Source organism: Danio rerio, chromosome 23 (genome assembly GCF_052040795.2).
Source record: "Danio rerio strain M-AB ecotype USA chromosome 23, GRCz13ab, whole genome shotgun sequence".
Classification (NCBI taxonomy): Eukaryota; Metazoa; Chordata; class Actinopteri; order Cypriniformes; family Danionidae; genus Danio; species Danio rerio.
Window position 1 is genome coordinate 49,277,119 of NC_141043.1, and position 20,253 is coordinate 49,297,371.

At 40.7% G+C, this 20,253-nt stretch overlaps 2 protein-coding genes and 1 long non-coding RNA gene across 5 annotated transcripts in view; 1 reads left to right on the forward strand and 2 right to left on the reverse strand.

Annotated features, from left to right (window-relative positions):
* fhip1ab (FHF complex subunit HOOK interacting protein 1Ab) overlaps window positions 1-20,253 on the reverse strand; it is a 445,665-nt gene that overhangs the window by 181,475 nt on the left and 243,937 nt on the right. The window lies entirely within an intron of this gene.
* On the forward strand, window positions 96-5,505 carry LOC147831396 (uncharacterized). The gene is made up of 2 exons (XR_015524173.1): window positions 96-4,304; window positions 4,656-5,505. It is a non-coding gene; the product is annotated as an uncharacterized LOC147831396 (long non-coding RNA).
* On the reverse strand, window positions 5,141-18,395 carry toporsb (topoisomerase I binding, arginine/serine-rich b). 3 transcript variants are annotated; one of them, XM_087307873.1, is made up of 3 exons: window positions 18,198-18,395; window positions 13,241-14,230; window positions 5,141-7,103 (listed from the first exon to the last, which is right to left on the reverse strand). In XM_087307873.1, exons 2-3 carry the CDS (start codon window positions 14,225-14,227, stop codon window positions 5,271-5,273), a joined length of 2,820 nt encoding a protein of 939 aa, XP_087163999.1. In that variant the 5' UTR covers window positions 14,228-14,230; window positions 18,198-18,395; the 3' UTR covers window positions 5,141-5,270. The 3 variants fall into 3 exon arrangements, with proteins under 3 accessions (XP_087163999.1, XP_087164000.1, XP_087164001.1); XM_087307874.1 differs by having other exon boundaries at window positions 5,141-9,322; window positions 12,480-14,230; XM_087307875.1 differs by having other exon boundaries at window positions 5,141-9,318; window positions 12,473-14,230.

The window sequence follows — 20,253 nt, forward strand, 5'->3', positions numbered from 1 at the left end:
TATTTACAACAGCGACTTTTACTCTACATTTATGAGCAAATAATGGCACTGGTGGATGATTCTTCTGTAGAAGATGAACAGATTGAGAAACTGTCGATTGTACGTCTATTAAATGCATTTATTGACTGATGGCTGACATGACAGAAGAAGGCTTGTTGTGTTTGGTAGACATGATCAGTGAATTACATCTCCGGGGTGCCACTATAGGCCAGGGGTGTCCAAACTCTGTCCTGGAGGGCCGCTGTCCTGCACAGTTTAGCTCAAACTTGCTTCAACACACCAGCCTGGAAGTTTCCAGTACACCAAGAAACAGCTTAATTAGCTGGTTCAGGTGTTTGGACACCCCTGCTATAGACAAACACACACACAAGCATACATGTGTACTGCAGGCATCATCTGTTCCCTGAGTTTAACAAAGACACAGTTCTCCAACTTCAGAGGGAATGAGTTATAAACAGTGGTGACTTGAAAACAGGATCACGGGTTTGCTGATGAGATGGTGGACAGAAGTGGGCAAAAAACAATGCTTAATGCACATAAATCAATTGCAACTAGCCATATAAACCATGCACAGTTATAGAAACACTCCACTTTATTAGTAAATAGGCTCATTTTACAGCTCCCCTAGAGTTAAACAGTCGAGTTTTATCATATTTCATCCATTTAGTCCATCTCTGGATCTGGCAGGAGCACTTTTAGCTTAGCTTAGCATAGATCATTGATTTAGATTAGACCATTAGCATCTTAAGATATTTTAGTTGAGCATAGATCACTAATTCGGACTAGAGTATTGGCATTTCAAGCACTTTAGCTTAGCATGGATCATTGATTCAGATTAAACCATTAGCATCTCAAGATATTTTAGCGTAGCTTAGCATTGATCACTGATTCGGATTAGACCATTAGCATCTTAAGCTCTTTTAGCTTAGATAACTGAATTAGATTAGACCATTTGCATCTCAGACATGTTTAGTTTAGCATAGATAATTGATTCATATTAGAGTATTAGCATCTAATGATCTTTTAGCTTGGCTTAAATCACTGAATTGGATTAGACCATTAGCATCTCAGACATGTTTATCTGAACTTAGCATAGATCATTGATTCAGATTAGATCACTAGCATCTCGAGATCTTTTAGCTTAGCATAGATCGCTGATTTAGATTAAACCATTGGCATATCAAGCACTTTAGCTTAGCTTAGATCATTGATTCAGATTAAACCATTAGCATCTCAAGATATTTTAGCGTAGCTTAGCATTGATCACTGATTCGAACTAGATCAGCTTAGCTTAACATAGATCATTGATTTGGATTAGACCATTAGCATCTCGAGATCTTTTAGCTTAGCATAAATTATTGCATCAGATTATACCATTAGTATTTTTAAGCATAGTTAGCTTAGCATAGATCATTGAATTGGATTAGACTATTAGCATCTTAAGATCTTTTAACTTAGTGTTGATCATTGATTCGAACTAGACCATTAGCATCTTAAGCACTTTTAGCTTAGCAAAGATCAGGGGTCTCAAACTATTTTCTAGGCTGATTTGGCTAGAGGAACTATACACTTATTCCGGCGTAATAATTAAGGAACTTTGCTAATATTATGCAGCACCTCAAAATAGTCCCCGTCCAGGTCACTTTTCATTTTCTGTTGGTCCTAATTCATGATGTAGCTACACAAGGGTCAAGCTTTAAATAGGAAAATAATAAAAGCTCTTTGCTCATTTTTGAGTGCGATGCTAATGGTCTAATCCGATTCAATGACTTATGCTAAGCTAAGCTAAAAGTGAATGGATTAAAAAAGTTCAACTCAGCTGTTTTTCTCTAGTGAAGCAAAAATGAGCCTGAAAATACAAAAGTGGAGAGTTCCTTCAGACTCTCAGGACATTTAGCAAACATTTTACCAAATGAAATTCAGACATTAATTACTCACCCTCAGGTTGTTCGTAAGACCTTTGTTCATCTTCAAAACATAAATTAAGATATTTTAGATGACATCCAGGAGCTCTCTGATCTTCCATAGACAGCAAGGGTTCTGAGATGCTCAAAGTCAAAAAGGAAACAAGAACTTTATTAAAGCAACCCATGTGTCTTTAGTGCTTCAACTGGAAATTTATGAAGATATAACAGCTTTGAGTCAAAAACAACTTTACTGTATGTTTTTTTCTCTTTAGCATCAGCTCAGGTTGAGCGCTCACGCTTTGTTGACGTGCCTTGGATTTCACCTAAAATGTCTAATTATGCGTTTTGAAGATGAAGGAGGGTCTTATGAGTTTCAAACAACATGAGCATGAATAATTAAGTTAGTAATACATACCTTTAAAGGGTAAGTAACGCCCCATTCAGACGGGGCTTCAGCTTTAACGCTTGACTGAAGGCGTGTCTGAAGTTGGGGCTGACGTCATAGCAGCGTCAACCAATGAAATTCAGTCAGCAATAGGCCACTGTCTAGTTGGTGTATTTGCATACAGCGATCTGATTGGCTGACGCTTCTGTCAGCGCTTGAAAAGTTGAGCTAGTCCCAACTTCTGCAGCGAGCAACGATCCACAATGCAGTTTGGCAAAGCCTGACGTCACCCATTCAAAGAGAATAGGAAGCGCTGACGCCCCGTGTGAAAGAGGCGCAAGGCTTTTAAGGACACGGCTTTTTGTGCTTAACCTGTTGCACATACACTGGAGAGTTTTAAACCTAAATAGTCCTCATTGCTAACTTATAGGGCTGAAACAATAAATAGCTGGACAGCAAATCGAGAAATGAGCTTAGTTTTTTTTACCCCCAGATGATGCTGTATGCTGTACAAACAGCCACACTCCTTACACTTACTACTTAAACCTAAAACAATAACTTTAATGACTTAATGAAAATGTTTAGGCAAATTACAAGTGTTCACAGTGAACTGTGTTTACATTCATCCCATAGATAAACGCAGTGGCACAAGTACATTTGACTAATCACAGAACATGACTGAAAGCAAAGAGTGTAAGATTAAAAACAACCCTAGAGCGCTCACTGAAGGTAAAAAATAACAGAGCGCTGTCTGCTGTTTAAGACAAGCCCAGCGCGCTATCTGCTGTTAAAGACAACCCTAGAGTGCCCTCTGCAGGTAAAAAATAGCATAGAGCGATGTCTGCTGTTAACGACAAGCCTAGAGCGCTATCTGCTGTTAACAGGCCTTGAGTGCCCTCTGCAGGTAAAAATAAACAGAGTGCCATCTGCTGTTAAAAACTAGCTTAGAGCACCCTGTGCAATTAAAAAAGAATAGAACGCCGTCTGCTGTTAAAAACAAGCCTAGAGTGCCCTCTGCAGGTAAAGATAGAATAGAGCGCAGTCAGCTGTTAAAAACAAGCCTAGAGTGCCCTCTGCAGTTAAAAATAACATACAGCGCCATCTGCTGCTATAAACAAGCCTAGAGCGCCCTCTGCAGTTAAATATAACATACAGCGCCATCTGCTGTTATAAACAAGCCTAGAGCGCCCTCTGCAGTTAAAATTAACAGAGCGCCATCTGCTGTTATAAACAAGCCTAGAGCGCCCTCTGCAGTTAAAAAAGCGTAGAGCGTCGTCTGCTGTTCAAAACAAGCCTAGAGCGCCCTCTGCAGTTAAAAATAACATACAGCGCCATCTGCTGTTATAAACAAGCCTAGAGCGCCCTCTGCAGTTAAAAAAGCGTAGAGCGTCGTCTGCTGTTCAAAACAAGCCTAGAGCGCCCTCTGCAGTTAAAAATAACATACAGCGCCATTTGCTGTTATAAACAAGCCTAGAGCGCCCTCTGCAGTTAAAATTAACAGAGCGCCATCTGCTGTTATAAACAAGCCTAGAGCGCCCTCTGCAGTTAAAAAAGCGTAGAGTGTCGTCTGCTGTTCAAAACAAGCCTAGAGCGCCCTCTGCAGTTAAAAAGCATAGAGCTGCGTCTGCTGCTAAAAACAAGCCTAGAGCACCCTCTGCAGTTAAAAAGCATAGAGCGGCGTCTGCTGCTAAAAACAAGCCTAGAGCGCCCTCTGCAGGTAAAAATACCATAGAGTGCTGTCTGCTGTTAAAAACAAGCCTAGAGCGCCCTCTGCAGGTAAAAATACCATAGAGTGCTGTCTGCTGTTAAAAACAAGCCTAGAGCGCCCTCTGCAGGTAAAAATACCATTGAGTGCTGTCTGCTGTTAAAAACAAGCCTAGAGCGCCCTCTGCAGGTAAAAATACCATTGAGTGCTGTCTGCTGTTAAAAACAAGCCTAGAGCGCCCTCTGCAGGTAAAAATACCATAGAGCGTCATCTGCTATTAAAAACAAGCCTAGAGCGCCCTCTGCAGGTAAAAATACCATAGAGTGCTGTCTGCTGTTAAAAACAAGCCTAGAGCACCCTCTGCAGTTACAAAAGCATAAAGCACCGTCTGCTGTTAAAAACAAGCCAAGAGCGCCCTCTGCAGTTAAAAATAACATACAGCGCCATCTGCTGTTATAAACCAGCCTAGAGCGCCCTCTGCAGTTAAAAAAAATGTAGAGCATCAACTGCTGCTAAAAACAAGTCTAGAGCGCCCTCTGCAGTTAAAAATAACATACAGCGCCATCTGCTGTAATAAACAAGCCTAGAGCGCCCTCTGCAGTTAAGATTAACAGAGCGCCATCTGCTGTTATAAACCAGCTTAGAGCGCAATCTGCAGTTAAAAAAATGTAGAGAATCAACTGCTGCTAAAAACAAAGCTAGAGCGCTGTCTGCTGTTAAAAATAGCCTAAAGAACTCTCTGCTTGTAAAACAAAACTAGCCTCAGAGCACAATTTGCTGGTAAATACTAAGCTCAGAAACAACTCTCAGGAGAATCGCGATGCTTCCCATAAGGAATCAATGGATTACTACATGTATTTACTGTTGCAGCCCAAGTAGCGTAAAGGTACATTTTAGTGCTTTTGTAAAGGTACCACTCCAGTTATGCATGTTTACCTACACGTGCAGGATAGTAACTTAAAAACTCATCCCATCTCAAGATAAATCTGAGCTCCAAAGCAAATAAAGTGAGAACAAATAGTTATGGTTAGGGGAACAAGGGTTACCATCCAGACATGGTCTTAGTCGGGAAGTGGCACAGTGAGTCAGCACCAGATTCCAGGAAGAGGATCACTATAACTATAAATACAACATGAACAATAATAATGACAAAAAACATTGCTTTAATGTTTCTGAAGCATCTGTTTCCAGCAGTAATTCAATCTTTACATGAGATTATAAAACAGAGGTGGTTCAGACCAGCGTAAGAAGTCTAGATGTATGTGTTTTAGTTTTAGCTAGCAGTGTTGGTCGCCATCTCCTGTGGCTCATCACCGCCAGTCGTCTTGTTCTCAGAGTTGTCCACATCTCCTCCAGTGTCTGATTGGTCTTTTGGAGGGACAGAAGTGAGGTCCTGTTGGACTGGAGAACGTGCGCAAGCACTCTGCCCGATCTCTGGCTCTTCAGCTGGTAGGAACTCCTCGAGATCTTGCAGTATGCTTTCAAGCAGCCTTGTGTCTGAAGACGGAGCCGTGGTTATTGAAGACATTGGGAAAGGATCAGGGACAATCTCCTCGTGGTTACTGGAATCAATATTGTGGGAGCAGTCTGAGCTACTTTGATCGACTACGTCCACCACGCAATCATCCAGGTTTAGTGATTGTTCATTGGTCGGGTCACTGGGGCGCACAGGACTCGAGGACTCTGAGAAAAGATTTGAGGAGGCCACGGTACAAGTTTCTGCCTGTTCAGAAGTGCCGTCCCTCTGCTCAATATCAGCAGCCGTTTGGTCTATAACGTCCATGACTCTGTCCAGGCAGTCGATGGTGCGGTCACTGTCACTGTCAATAGTGATCACTGTCGGGGAATCCAGATCCTTCCTTCGTTTTCGGTGCTTCTTCTTCTTCTTACGCGAGACCCAGTGCGGATCCGGTGCTCTTCTTTCGTAGATGATCTCCACACTCGGGGATCGGTCTCTACTGCGCAGCTTACTCCGCTTTTCCTTACTCGGGTTTCCCTCTTCATGCTGGCGCTGGGCTGCACGCTCCAAATGCCGGGTTTTGTACTTGCGTTTTCCACTGGGTTTGTCCAGACAGGACTTTTCAGAGTGTGAATCGGCACTGCTGCTGCTGACCGAACGTTTGCGACGTTTACGGTGGCGCTTTGACTCGCGTGGATGATGTGAACCAATGAACAAGTCCAGGTCAGGAGACCGGCTCATCCTTTCCTTGGTACTCTTTCTCCCGGAGTAAGAAGGTGACTGCCGGATTCTCTCCTGCACTCGACAGGAATGCTTCCGACCCTTGGTTTTTGGTGAGGGAGAGTAGTCGCTGTCGTATGATGGAGATCCAGGGCTTATGCTGCAAATAGACACAGCAGAGCTCTGGCCGGACCAACTCTGGGGTGAATGCATTGGTGAGCACTCCAGAGTCGTGGGCTGCTGTATCTGCTCAATGCTCTTGGCTTTCTCTTTATTGTGCCGATGCGATCGGTCTTTGCGTCTGCCGTGAACTCTGAGCTCTGACCATGAAGCAAGTCTGGAACGGTGGCCGTGGCTGGAGTAGTAGTCTGACTCTCGTTCTCTGCTGAAGGATAGGATCTCCTGCGGGACTGAAGGGTTGGCCTGGGGGCTGCAGGAGGGAGCGGGGCCGGCAAAGGAGCTGGGGCTCAGCGGCTTCATGTGGGATGGCAGCGGGAGCTGAGACTGACCCGTCTCTGACTTTGTAACTGTGGCTGGCGTCTCTGTGGCCGCAGCTTGTTGCTCCTCCTCTTCGGAGGAGTCTGAAGAGAGCTGAACGAGCTCTGGTGTGCGCTCAGCCATCGGTTTCACATATCCCACAATCAGGCACTCTTCCTCTTCATCTGCGGCGGATATCGCTGCAGGGTCAGTCCCGTCTGTGGAGGCAAGAGGTGGGGCTGTGCTTGAGCTAGGCTCCGCCCCCTCATCCTGTGATTGGTTAGAGGACTGAAGGATGCTTGAATATGAGGGACCAGGCGTCTCGTCATCCCATGCAGACTGACTCAGTAAACTGTCTGTTCCACTTGCGGTGGCCACAGATGCAATGCGCTCCTGGACAGCAGAGGGGTTCTCAATCACATTATTCTCACTGTCGTTATCTTCTTCATCCTGACAGAAAAGACAACGACAACAATAAAGACACAAGCATAAACAGACCTGCTCTAATGCATTACTGTAATTATTATGAGCTTATAATAAACAGTTACGGTATGGTTCAGATTCACATGATCAGTTTTGAGTCATTGTTCAGAACAACTTATGGACCAGTGAAAAATGATTTGTTTTTCAATAACAGTAAAGCAAGGAACTTTCGACCTGCATGTACTTGAGTTTTTAAAGGTACAGTTCTGACTGTTTGTATTAAGGGACAAAAGTGTATCACAAATAATATACAAGTATAACTATATTTGACATTTTTCTTGTGCTGTGAAGTTAAATATAAAATTGTGTATGGAAAGCCGAATCGAAACTGAATCGATGGCATGATAATCATAACCGAACCGTGCGACCAGTGTAGGTTCACATCTCTACCGTTATCGTCTATTACTGAACCGATACTAAGGGTGTCACGATATGATTTTAAATCGAAATCGATTGAAATTTATGCTCAATTTCAATTATCGAATCAAAAAATGGAATCGTCGATGCTGCTACTCCCCTATGTCACGTCAGCTTGGCTTGCCAAGCGGACAAAAAGGTTGATGAAGTGCTTGTTGACCTGCAGACGCAGGAGACCCGTCGACAGAACTTAAACCCTCTCCTCTTTCAATGAAGTCGCCGGTGAGAAAGTGTTTTGGATTTCCAGTGAGTTATGTTGACAACGTTTGTGTTGTCAACAAAAAAACTGTTTGCAAGCATTATGGTTGGGCCATTAGACGAATGCAGGCAGCTCGATCTTACGCCCCGGTTGCAAATCCGCTCGCGAAAAATACACACTCAGGCTGTTTACACTAATAGGATTAGTTTTTAAATGTCATTTTATAACGATAACGATACACATCCACACTGGCTTTTTGCATTACGGAGCAGCCCTCCTTCCTCACTACCACTGAAAACGCACATCACGTGACCACACACACACACACATTTCACACACTGTTATGCACTCGACAGCGGGTCCCGGCAGTCAGCGGGTCAGTAGACTGCTTTAATCTTTCACTTTCACACTTGTACTTGGTAATTTTAGCGAACACCTCAGATACTGTTGGCTGGTTCCTGTTGGCTGTGCACCTTTTTTACCGATGCCACTATAACGACACAGATCACTGCCTATTCACGGAAAAGTAATTGACAGGTGGCAATTAGGTATGTAACTTATTATTCATTAACTGTATGATTTGTTTATGATTTTGTTTAATTTTTCTTTTTTAAATCGAAAATCTAATCAAACCGTGACTTTAAATTCGAAAATGTAATCGAATCGAGGATTTGGACGATCGTGACACCCTTAACCGATACCAATTGTCCATGTCTGCATCTGAAGAAACTATTAATTTTGACACCCCGAGTTAACAGTGTAGTCAAGCAATCGATGATTTACAATATTTTTTGCTCACTTAAGAGAATAAAATGAACCCCTACTATAAGTTAAGAGAATAATAATGCAACAATTCTGCACATTAGGGCTGCACGATATTGGAGAAATCTTTTATTGTGATATTTAAATTTTCTGCGATAAATAATGTGATATTAGATACAGTTTAATTAGTTTGAACAGCACTAATTAATGATTTTCTATGGGGTTTAACAATTTGGGTACAGAAATAAAATAATCACGATGCAAAAAATGCTGTTCTTACCTGGCTCCGTCTCATTTCCACTACAAATATTAAGAAAATTCTTTTAGACCAAAGAGTGAAAATATAGTTTTGTTTTCAACATTTCTTAAAAATTGTCCTTAATACAAAATAAAACTATCTGTCACTGCAGCAACTCTGAAAGGTAGATATTTAGACTAGAAACAATGATGCATAAATCATATAAACTCCTTATACATACAGCACACAAATACAATTCTGTAGCTCCTGCTCAACTATAATGTAGACTCAACATTGCATATCCTGAAGGTAAGGAGATCTGGAAGGGACAGGATGGTGCTGAATAAAATTAGGTGGAAGAAAAAAGTCCATTCATGTAAACCCTCACGATTTAGCCAAAATTCTCCCCAATTTTCCCATTCTATCCCATTATCATCCCATCATTGAGTATTTTCCCATGTTTCTGATATACGTTTAATCTTGAAAGCACGCTGTAATTAATATTAAAATGTCTGCAGTCACTTTCTTTACATTAAAGCTGAGCGTCGATCGTCGCCGTTCACATGCTACCTCTGAACCAGTGAATGCATGTATAAGCGCTGACTGACAGACACGCTCCATACAATAAACTGATCCCAGATCAGCTTCTGTGCACGCCATTTACAGAGGAGCAAAAGTGCAGGACACTTCGGGTGTATGTTTAAACAGACAAATAGACTGAATAATATGTAAACTTCATCCTGCATGTTTTATTTTAAACCGCTAATTTCCTCTTAAACGAGCACAAACAGTTTTTAAGTAATTAATGGAATGCTTTTATTATAGATCTGTGCAATCCTATATTCTTACAATTACATCTCTGTTATGAAACTAAATAAAACTTAAGGCCGTACTCACACTATTTACAGCTGCCTCAAACCGAGCCAAAGCATTGTCCTCCCCTCCCGTCTCCCCCGATGTCCGGCACTCACATTACAATCGGGCCTGAGCACGCTTACGTCATCGATGCTGCGCTGTTCAGTGAGCGCTCTCGCTCAGCACAGTGGAGATTTCTCTAGTTATATCGTGTCAGTGGTTTGTTATGCAGTGACACGCAGTCAGATATTTCGCCAAACAGTCCTTAGGGATGCGGTGACACGCAGTCAGATATTTCACTGAACAGATCCGCCACTTTTGGCGCTCATAAACAATCATAAAGCTCTCGTGCTGCAGGAATGAGGAGGTCTGTTGAAGGTGCAGCTGTGGTGCAGTGAGGGGTTTGCATCTTTAATAAACTACGGCAGTTTGCGTTCACTGAACAGTAAGAATGATTAATAAATCCATATGAAACAGTCCCTTTAAAGTCACGTCTTGCTTCCAGTTTCGGGCTTTGACGCACTTAGCACTCACACTACAAACGTACCGCGCCAAAGCCCAAGTGAACCGCGCTCAGGTCGTGAGGCCCGATTCAGTGCACTCACACTTCTCAAACAATCCGGGAAACCGGCCTGGGCATGGTTCAGATAGCATAGTGTGATTAGGCCCTAAGATTCATTTGCTGCTCACTTGTTTGATAACAGAGGTGTCACTTTATATGGCATGTACAGAAGCTGATCCGGGATCAGTTTATTGTACAGAGGGCGTCTGTCAGTCAGCGCTTATACATGCATTCACTGGTTCAGAGGTTGCATGAAAGGCGACGATCGACACACAGCTTTATTGTAAATAAAGTGTGATAGAATGGTAAAATAGGGGAGAATTTTGGCAAAAATGGGAGGGTTTACATGAATGAAGTGAACAGGAAGTTTTGCGAGAGAACGCAAAACATCTAAAACCTTTCCCAACCTTTCCTTACAAATATGTTTTCCTATCACTCAGTTTTTTTTTCTTCCACCAATTTTTTTCCTCACCATCACTTCCCTTCCGGGTCTCCGTATGAAGGTGACTATTACAGATGCTCTATCGATGCTGAAAGGATATTATGTGCATATTGGCTTGTCACGATTTTTTTGTTGTGTGATATACTGCACCAAAATATAGTGCGATAAACGATGTTATTGACTTTTTAAGGCCATTTTATGCCAATATATAATGCCAGAATGACAATATAATATCAACACAATGTAGAAGAACACATCATATTTTATTCTTAAGAATATCTCATTTGATTCAGGGTTTCTCCAGATAACAATGTCAAATTTAAGACTTTAAGTCCGTTAAGTGTTAAATTTAAGACTTAAATCGCAATATCAAAAACACACGAGAGAAAATGTAAAATCACAAAATTAGGGGTAATATAAATGTATTTGAATTGAACAGTACTAAAGACAGGTTAAATGCATGATTGAACTACAGAAAAAAACAAATATCTTAATGCTGATTTATACTTTCGCCTTTCGCACAGCTCACGAAACAGACAAGGCTTTTATACTTGACGCGTTCACCATTGATATATTTATTTATATGACAGGGGCGGTCAAAAGAAACAGACAGTAAAATCAGACGAATAAAAAGACAATCATTATCATTGATGTTTTTGGGGGCCTCTTTTTTGTTTTAACAAACTTATCCCTAAGGTTTTTCCAAATTTTCCTCCTTTCCCATTGCTGTTGCAATTTCTAGCCAAGAATTATTGGTCATCTGCTTCGCCCTTTGATCACTCATGGACAGATAATAAAGAAGATGTGTGTACAGTCGTACCGTTTCAGACCAAATCCCTTCAAAGTGCTTCATATTCAACTATAATCAAATGCGGCACCTCACGAACTGTCTCTAAAAATTCCAATAGCTTCACTATGGCGTTATTTCACTGACAAATGTCGTGAGTGCATTCATGTAATACGAGCGAGCGAATCCGTCAGTTAACCTGCCTAGTTAACCAAATGTTTGTCAGTGAAATAACGCCATATTCTGCCAGCCAAAATCATGTCGCGCGCACTTAAAGCGAACTTCCGCAAACACAGCGATGATGTCACACTCGCCGCGCGCACTGAGTTTAATAACAGAAAGCTGATTGGCTATTGCAAGTTGATCTCACTAGTAGTTGTAATACCGCAAATTACAATTGGATTAGTGAAATAAAGAACTACACCATCACGAAAACCTAGCAACAACAAAAAAGAATTTTAATGAGCATTAGATGTAGCGTTGCAGGGACATCGCAAAAATAAGACCTGTGCAAAAATATTTAAGACCTAGAACAGCGAGTTTAATGCTGTGTTCACACCAGACGCGGAACGCGCGAATAAATCGCGCTGTGAACATTTGAGTTTACTCGCTTCATTCGCACGTCTAAATCACTTTAGAACTGACGTGGATTCGCGTGATGGGCTGGGCTTCTGTCTGCCCGGTGACTCTAGCTTTATTGCTAAATGGCTAACATGGATTTTATGAAGAAAATAACAGTGTTTATGTGCTTTATGAAGGCTGAAAAACAGCGCTGATACGTTTAGGGTCATGTCTGAGTCCACTACATCCTTTCAGAGGTGCATCCAGTTCTGTGAGCTCATAAACTCCTCCAGAAACTGAACCTGGATGACGGAGGCTTTCAGCGGTGCTTCTGACTGAGCCCAGCCAAGTTTGATGAACTGTTGTCGGTGAAGGCTGGAGGATTTCCCTCGGAACACCGACAACAGGTTCAACGTCACAATCACGCCCCCACAAGAGCAAGCTTCTGATTGGTTAAAATGTCTGCAGTCACTTTCTTTACATTAAAGCTGTGCGTCGATCGTCGCCGTTTACATACTACCTCTGAACCAGTGAATGCATGTATAAGCCCTGACTGACAGACACACTCCATACAATAAACTGATCCCAGATCAGCGAAACGCTCATTAAGCGCATCAAACGCGCAAAACGCTCAATTCGCCCCGCGCCATTCGCGCAATTTGCATCATTCGCGCCGCGCCATTCGCGCGTATCGCGTCGCAGGATGTCTATTCGCGCGTTTGCATTGACTTAACATGTAAATCACTCGCGCTTGACGCGCACTCCGCATCTGGTGTGAACGCAGCATAAGACTTTTTAAGGCCTTACATTTCGATTTTCAAATTTGAGACTTTAAGACCTCGCGGAAACCCTGTAATTATAGTCATTTTAACAGTTTAATAATAAGGCACTGAACGTAGAATGTGAAAACGCATATCCTAAATAATACTGTTACATAAAATTAACAGTAAAGTGCAGGTAAAGAGTAGCAGAGGCTCCGATATCTGCTACCAGATCTATTTTCAGCTTTCAGACACCCACATGAACACATACTATGGTAATTTATAGTAAATACTGAAGTGTTTTTTAACAATACTGACATTGACGCCTCCAATAGAGATAGATATGTTGCACAATCAGCTCAAATGTTGCTAGAACTGGTGTTTATGTATGGGCGATATTTACTGCGTCACCAAAAAATGACTGAGCTCATATCTGTGCGATAAGTTGATATATTGATTATTGTGACAGGCCTAACGCAAATCAAAGTTCCCATCATGCACTACTGCTAGTGTTTCTTACCTCAGAGATAGCGATAACTGACAGATCCGAGCTGCTGCCCTCCTCGTAGCTGGGTGCTGGACAGTCGTAAACCGCCTGCAGGTCGTACGCCTCCATATTAAGGCTGGAGCGCGCAAAACTCACCAGCTCGTGCAGGAAGTGGTCAGTGCGAGCCAGCAAGAAGGGGCGGAGCTCGTCCCGAATGATCGACTCCTCCATGTTGTAGTTCATAATGCGCGAGATAATAACGTTCTGCACAATGTTCACCAATGAGCCGTGCGACCCATATAGCACCGTAAGCTCGCGCTGTAGCCATGGCAACAGCCGGCGCAAGCAACCAGGGTTTTGTCGCAAGAATGACGCAGAAATGTCCCTTTGTCTGCTAGCATCTCTTGCGCTGCGCACACGCACGCCAGTTCTGTAAAGCGCACGTCTGAATGCAACGACATCCTGCTCTCTTAAGCGCCGCAGGCTCCTCCCCTCTCCCCGCCCCGCCCTCCGCGCGGTCAACCGCAGCATCATCTGCTGCACGTCCTGATTCTCCGCCAGCGCCGCCGCATCTGACAGTCCGTCAAACATCACGTCATCTTCTATTGGAGGAGTGGAGGAGGGGGCGGGGGTTTGCACTCTGTTGCTCCGCCTCTCTCTGCGCCGGAGAACTCGTGGGCGAAGCACACGCTCTGATGGATCGGCTGCGTTGGCGTTCGCTGCTCCATTCTCCGGCGGCCATAATACGAACTCCTTGAAATCGTTTTCACCTTTGACGGAGTGGAATATGGAGTGGAACGGCTGCTTGCAGAGCGGACACTCTGCCTTATTCTTGGACCATTCGTGGATACAGCGGAAGCAGAACTGATGCAGGCAACGGTCCAACGACGCAACATTATTAAAGCCGTCCAGGCAGATCGGGCATTTGGAATCAGGTGACGCATTGGCTAATAAACGCTGGGATGTTTTGCTAGCGCTGTCTTTCTTCCTCACACGCAGCTTCATCTTAGAGGGTGCCATTATCTGTGAAACACAAAAACATCAGCATGTTACACAGCAATAGAGTCAACAACATCTTATCTGGACATATACTCGAGATATCGTGATAATGAACATGCACAACATCGATATTTTGGGCACTATAAAATAATAAGAATGATTATTTATTATTTAAACTTTTAGAGTGCTTATTAAAGCTGCTGTATGTCAGTTTCTGACTCTTCTAGAGCATAAAACAGCATCATATGTGTGCAGAAATTCAGAAACATGCTCAGTGAACATTCTTGTTTATCTGAAAAGTCAGATATTCTGCTGTGATCATGTGCGTTACGTGCTGGAGCATCTGTCTTTGATTTGGTCATTTAACCCGCCCAATGCCAGTTTAGCCAATTATATTTTAGCACTGCGGGTTGCCAGATTCATTCAGCAAGGAAGACTCTCAGAGTGTGTGTTCCTGACCGAAATGTGACCTCCGGTGAACAGTAGCAGACTCTGAAATGAGACGCAGATTCAGAGTTCCACATGAGGTTATTCATAAGCAAATAATATAAATATTACGAGTGTAAACATTAGGTGAGCATGTCACATTTTAACCGAGTCCTAAAATGTGATGAGATTCTCAGTGATGAGCAATTTGTCTGTTTGCAGCAGATGAAACTATTCAGAAGCACAGAAGTGCGCTCACGTCGGCGCAATAGCCTAGTGGTTAGCGCATCAACATATGGTGCAATAGCACGTCAGGGCGTCGCGAGTTCGAATCCCGGCTCGACGACATTTCCCTTCCCTACCCCCTCTCTCTTTTTAAAACTCTTTAACATGATTAAATTTAGATGCTGAATCACTGATGTGTGTTGGTTTGCTCTGAGTCTCAGTTCTGAAGTTCAGTTTCAGACGCTTTATTTTATTCTCCATGGGCCTCATGTACGAAGACTTGCGTGGAAATCATACTAAAACATTGCGTACGCACACAAAGCTGTAAATGTGCGTACGCAGAAAAAAATTCAGATGTATGAAACACTTCGTACGCCAAATCTCACGCATATTCTTTTGTACATCCGAATGAACGTGAAACTGAGCGCAACATGCACGAGCGCAAAACCCCTCCCTGATTCCTCCCCCGTATGAATATGCTAATGACTATGCTAATGGCAAAACTCAATGAAAAAGCAACGGCAAAAGCAAGCAAGAAGAGAAACTTTGAACAGAATGTGAATTGGAGGTGCTGCTTTCGGAGACCGGAGAAAAGCGGTGTTATTTGCAAGTTTGTTCTCCGGAATTAACAACAAAAGAAAAAAATAGAGTGGGAGACTTTAGCTGATGCGGTTAACACAGTTGGGTCTGAACATCGCACTGAGTGAATTAAAAAAAGAAATAGTGTGGTTTATATCTGTAAAATGTTGCAGTGCCCTTAGCAGTCTCAGTGGCGCAGCTCATAAGACGCATGTGATCATGTATTGACACATTCAAGCTTAAACTCCGCTCAAATCCAGCGTCTGATGAACTCTTTCTTCTTTTTTCCCCCTGCTACATATCAGTTTTTGCCAACTCTTCATCACGAGAAAGACAAGTAGGAATCATTAATAAGTTTGTGCATATTTTATTTGCACATTTATTGAATGGAAATGTTTCTGATTCACGTATGCAAATTCATCTTCAGATAGTGTCTTTATAGCAGTGTGTGTGCAGTAGATTGCTCAGATTACATTGGGAAAACAGGCAACCGCTGCAAATTGTGCTTTAATGTTTGGCTGGTCAACTGTATGGTATGGAAACCTTATTTACCTGCTAGATGAACCCGTCTCATACAGCTGCCATTGCAAGTCTCAAAGACACTTTGTAGAGAAGAATTTAACACAACTGCCTCTAGGAGTCGCCAATGGAAATAAAACAGACACGCACAAAAAATGTGCGTACGCCAGCCATAAAGCTGCCGTGAAGCTGCGCACATTCCCACGTTCAGTTTATCGTTAGTAAATCCAAACGTGAGCGATTCTGAGCGTGAAACCTGGCGTACGCAAAGTTTTTGTGCGTACGCAGCGTTGATACATGAGGCCCCTGATCTGTGCTAAACTATCTGCTGCTGCTGTCAGTAGTACGGCAATAAATGTGATGTGAAATGGCATTCAGACTCACATCATTATCATTTAACACTGAATTAAGCACATGAGCTGTACCTGAGCTGATCACTGTCAGTTTTCTGTTGTTCAGCTGTGAGAAATAGAAGCGATTTCTAAAAATACATATGTTTCAGGTGTTGATTAGGACTAAATCATTTCAATATGGAAAATATTCCTTCTATTGCATGACGTTGCTTGTAGTTACAACGCGGCTAAGATCAGATTTAGGCTCGATGGTCAGGCACACTCCTGTTGGTGTCCTCAATCTGGCAACCTGCGCTAGCTTGTGTTTTGATCCAAATATGCAATACCTAGTTCAACCACTGTTGAAACTAGGGTGTCAAACGTACATATTCTGATTTAGTGGTCATAACAGTGGCAAACGCAAACGGTCAAAAAGTCATTATAATGAATAATTAAAAAAATAAATATTGAAATAATTTATATTTTGACAGCACCGACCACATAGTAAAGCTCACGCACACTAAACACCAAAGTCATACTTATATGTGATATCAGACCAAATACAAGTGTAATATGGTAAAGGAGCTGTGGCAGAAGTTGTGCATTAGTATATTTAATCAGTATTATCTTTTAAAAATGCTGCTTTACTATTGTATTGAAACCCAAAGTCGAAAATGAGCGAATATAAAACAAACTTTACCTCAATCACATCAAAACATGGCGCTTTTCAAGGTTAATGCATCATGTACCGTGCATTTAATAAACATAAATGCATTATAATTAATATATTATTTAAAATACATTAACATGTTGTACTAAAGAGTAACACAGCAGATTATAGTGTGTGTGTAGAAATACATATACTGTTTTTGAACTTTGAAGCCATACTTATATGCAATTTCAGACCGAATATATAACGTGTAATATGGTAAACAATATAAGGGCCGTGTCAGAAGTTACATTGTCATTATAATTAATCAGTATTATTAGCCTTTTTAAACTCTGCTCTACTATTTTACTAAAACCCAAAGTCAAAAATGAGCGAATATAAAACCAACTTTTTCTCAAATACATCAAAACACGGTACTTTAGAAAGCTTAATGTAACACATGTTTATTTAATATGCATAAAGTCATAATTATAAATAATTAAAAAAAGTAAATATTTAAATTATTTATTGTACCATGCATTTAATATACACAAATGCATTATAATTAATATATTTTTTAAATAAATGAACATGTTGTTGTATGGAGAAAAACAGCAGATTATACTCTGTGTGCAGAAATACATATACTGTTTTTATTTTCGAACTTTGAAGCCATACTTATATGCAATATCAGACCTAATATATAACGTGTAATATGGTAGACAATATAGGGGCCGTGTCAGAAATTATTTTATCATTAAAATTAATCAGTATTAGACTTTTTAAACTCTGCTCTACTATTTTACTGAAACCCAACTGTGAAAAAGTAAAAAAATAAGCGAATATAAAACCAACTTTATCTCAATTACATCAAAACATGGTGCTTTTGAAAGGTTAATGTAACATATGTTTATTTAATATGCATAAAGTCATTATTATGAATAATTAAAATAATAAACATTGAATATTGAGGCACCACCGACCACATAGTAAAGCTCACGCGCACTGAACACCAACACACTGAAGATTACGTTACACAACGACGGAGAAAATCGATTAAAATATTTTAAACATCGCAAAATAAGCATGTAGACTGCTGTCTGAGCTGATCACGTCGACGATATCGGCAAAACTCTCTAATCCCCTGCTGATTGAGAGCAGCGAATGTGTTTAACATAGAGTAAACATCTCTATCGCCAACACATACAGAAATACATGAAAGACGATCAGAAATAAACAGTTTTATGAAGCAGACTCTCACCTGACCGCCGCCTCCTCATTACACGGCCGAGAAAACACCGTAAATCACCCAGAGCTCAGCCACTCGCCCGCCATACACACAATATATCACATCAGAGAAATATTCGTTGAGATGGAAATGGAAAATAAATGAATATTAACGTTAAAACAACGATGGAAGTGAGAGAGCCTCGTACTGCTGTTGAGACACCGAACACACAGCAGCGCGGCTCTTCCGGTAGACACCACGCACATGCGCGCCTCCAACGACCTGGAGCGGCACTACAGGAGCAGTGTAAAGCGCAAACTCACTCTGACTGACCAAAAATATGCAAATATTAATGTCGTACACCGTCCTCATAGCAACAATGTTATAATAAATGACCTTTTTTTGGAAATCTTTACATTTACATTTTACATTTTGATGTGGTGGGCACAGTGGTCAGCACAGTGGCCTCACAGCAAGAAGGTCTATGGTTCGAGTACCGGCTGGGTCAGTTGGTGTTTCTGTGTGGAGTTTGCATGTTCTCCCCGTGTTGGCGTGGGTTTCCTCCGGGTGCTCCGGTTTCCTTCACAGTCCAAACACATGAAACATATGCTGGAATAGTTGGCGGTTCATTCTGCTGTGGCAACCCCTATATAAATAAAGGGACTAAGCTGAAGTAAAATTAATGAATAAATGAATGAATCTATACTGGGACAAAGCTTGCACTGGAACATTCATCCAGATAAGCACGTTTTAAAAAGATTTTAGCAAATAATTTTGTTTACAAAAGAAAAAGAAACACACAAAATTATTTAGAAAGGATCACAAAAGCTGACGTAATGACAATATGCAAATTACATTTATGACATACAAATTCATATTTTGATTTCACATATTTAGAATATGTAGAATATATGCAACACATCATTCAAAACAGTGCCTATAATTGCCATTTACGTGTATTTTTCATTAATATAGATATAGATAGATAGATACAAAAACCTCTAAATGTCGTCTGAAATTTTCCTCTAAATGAGTATTTTTATCAGGATCCTGTGTGTATGTTCAGTAATATCACTTTTATAGCAAAGAATAAGTCCTTTTTCTGATCTTTAAAGTGAAATATCGCAACATAAACAAAGGAGGCTGAGAAAAATGTGCATTTTCTATGGAAATGTTCTCTTAATACAAATTTTAAAGTTTAAGTTTACAAATTTTTTTTGCTTATGTATATTTTTAGACCACATTTTATGTACAATTGTACTGTACATATTTATATATTGTATATATTTATATATTTTTTTCCTTAAAACTCTACTTTTTATATTAATATTATATGTTAGGCGTCTGAGAGTAATGTAATTTCGATTCTCTGCAAGTCCTGCACATGTGGCTGAATTGACAATAAAGCTGACATTGACTTTGATTTTGACTCAGGCCCCTATTTTGACCGCTGCGCTATCACACATAAAAAATAACCCCTCGAAAAAAGGCTTTAAGACCAAGAGGAATCCTGGTGTGACTTAATCAGTTATGGCCAATGCAAACAATTTTTTAAGAGTCCAACATCCAGCAAGAAAACACCTGACAAAGTCATCTTTCACCAATGTATAGATTTTAAATAGAGAAAAAGTGTGAAGCAAATTCTGACTGAAGAAAGTTGTGCCGGCCAGTTTGTTTTTTGCCTAATAAATTACAGTATAGGCCACAGGTTTTTTTTTTCTAATGATCGATGATGTAATAAATTTGTATTGTAAAATAAATATTTGTCATAATTCTTTATTTTAAATATTTAGGAAATATATGACTATTTAGCTAAATAAAGTGCTTAAATTGCCACATAAATTCAGTATTTAAATCTATAAATGTAAAATGAGGCAAATAACAGCAAAAATGTCCACTATTCTGAGAAAAAAATAACCACTTCTTTCACCAGGCTGGCTACAGGCTTGATATATATATATATATATATATATATATATATATATATATATATATATATATATATATATATATATATATATATATATATATATATATAAAGCGTTTGATTTCTGTATGGGTAAAACATATTTTTTATTAATTATAATTT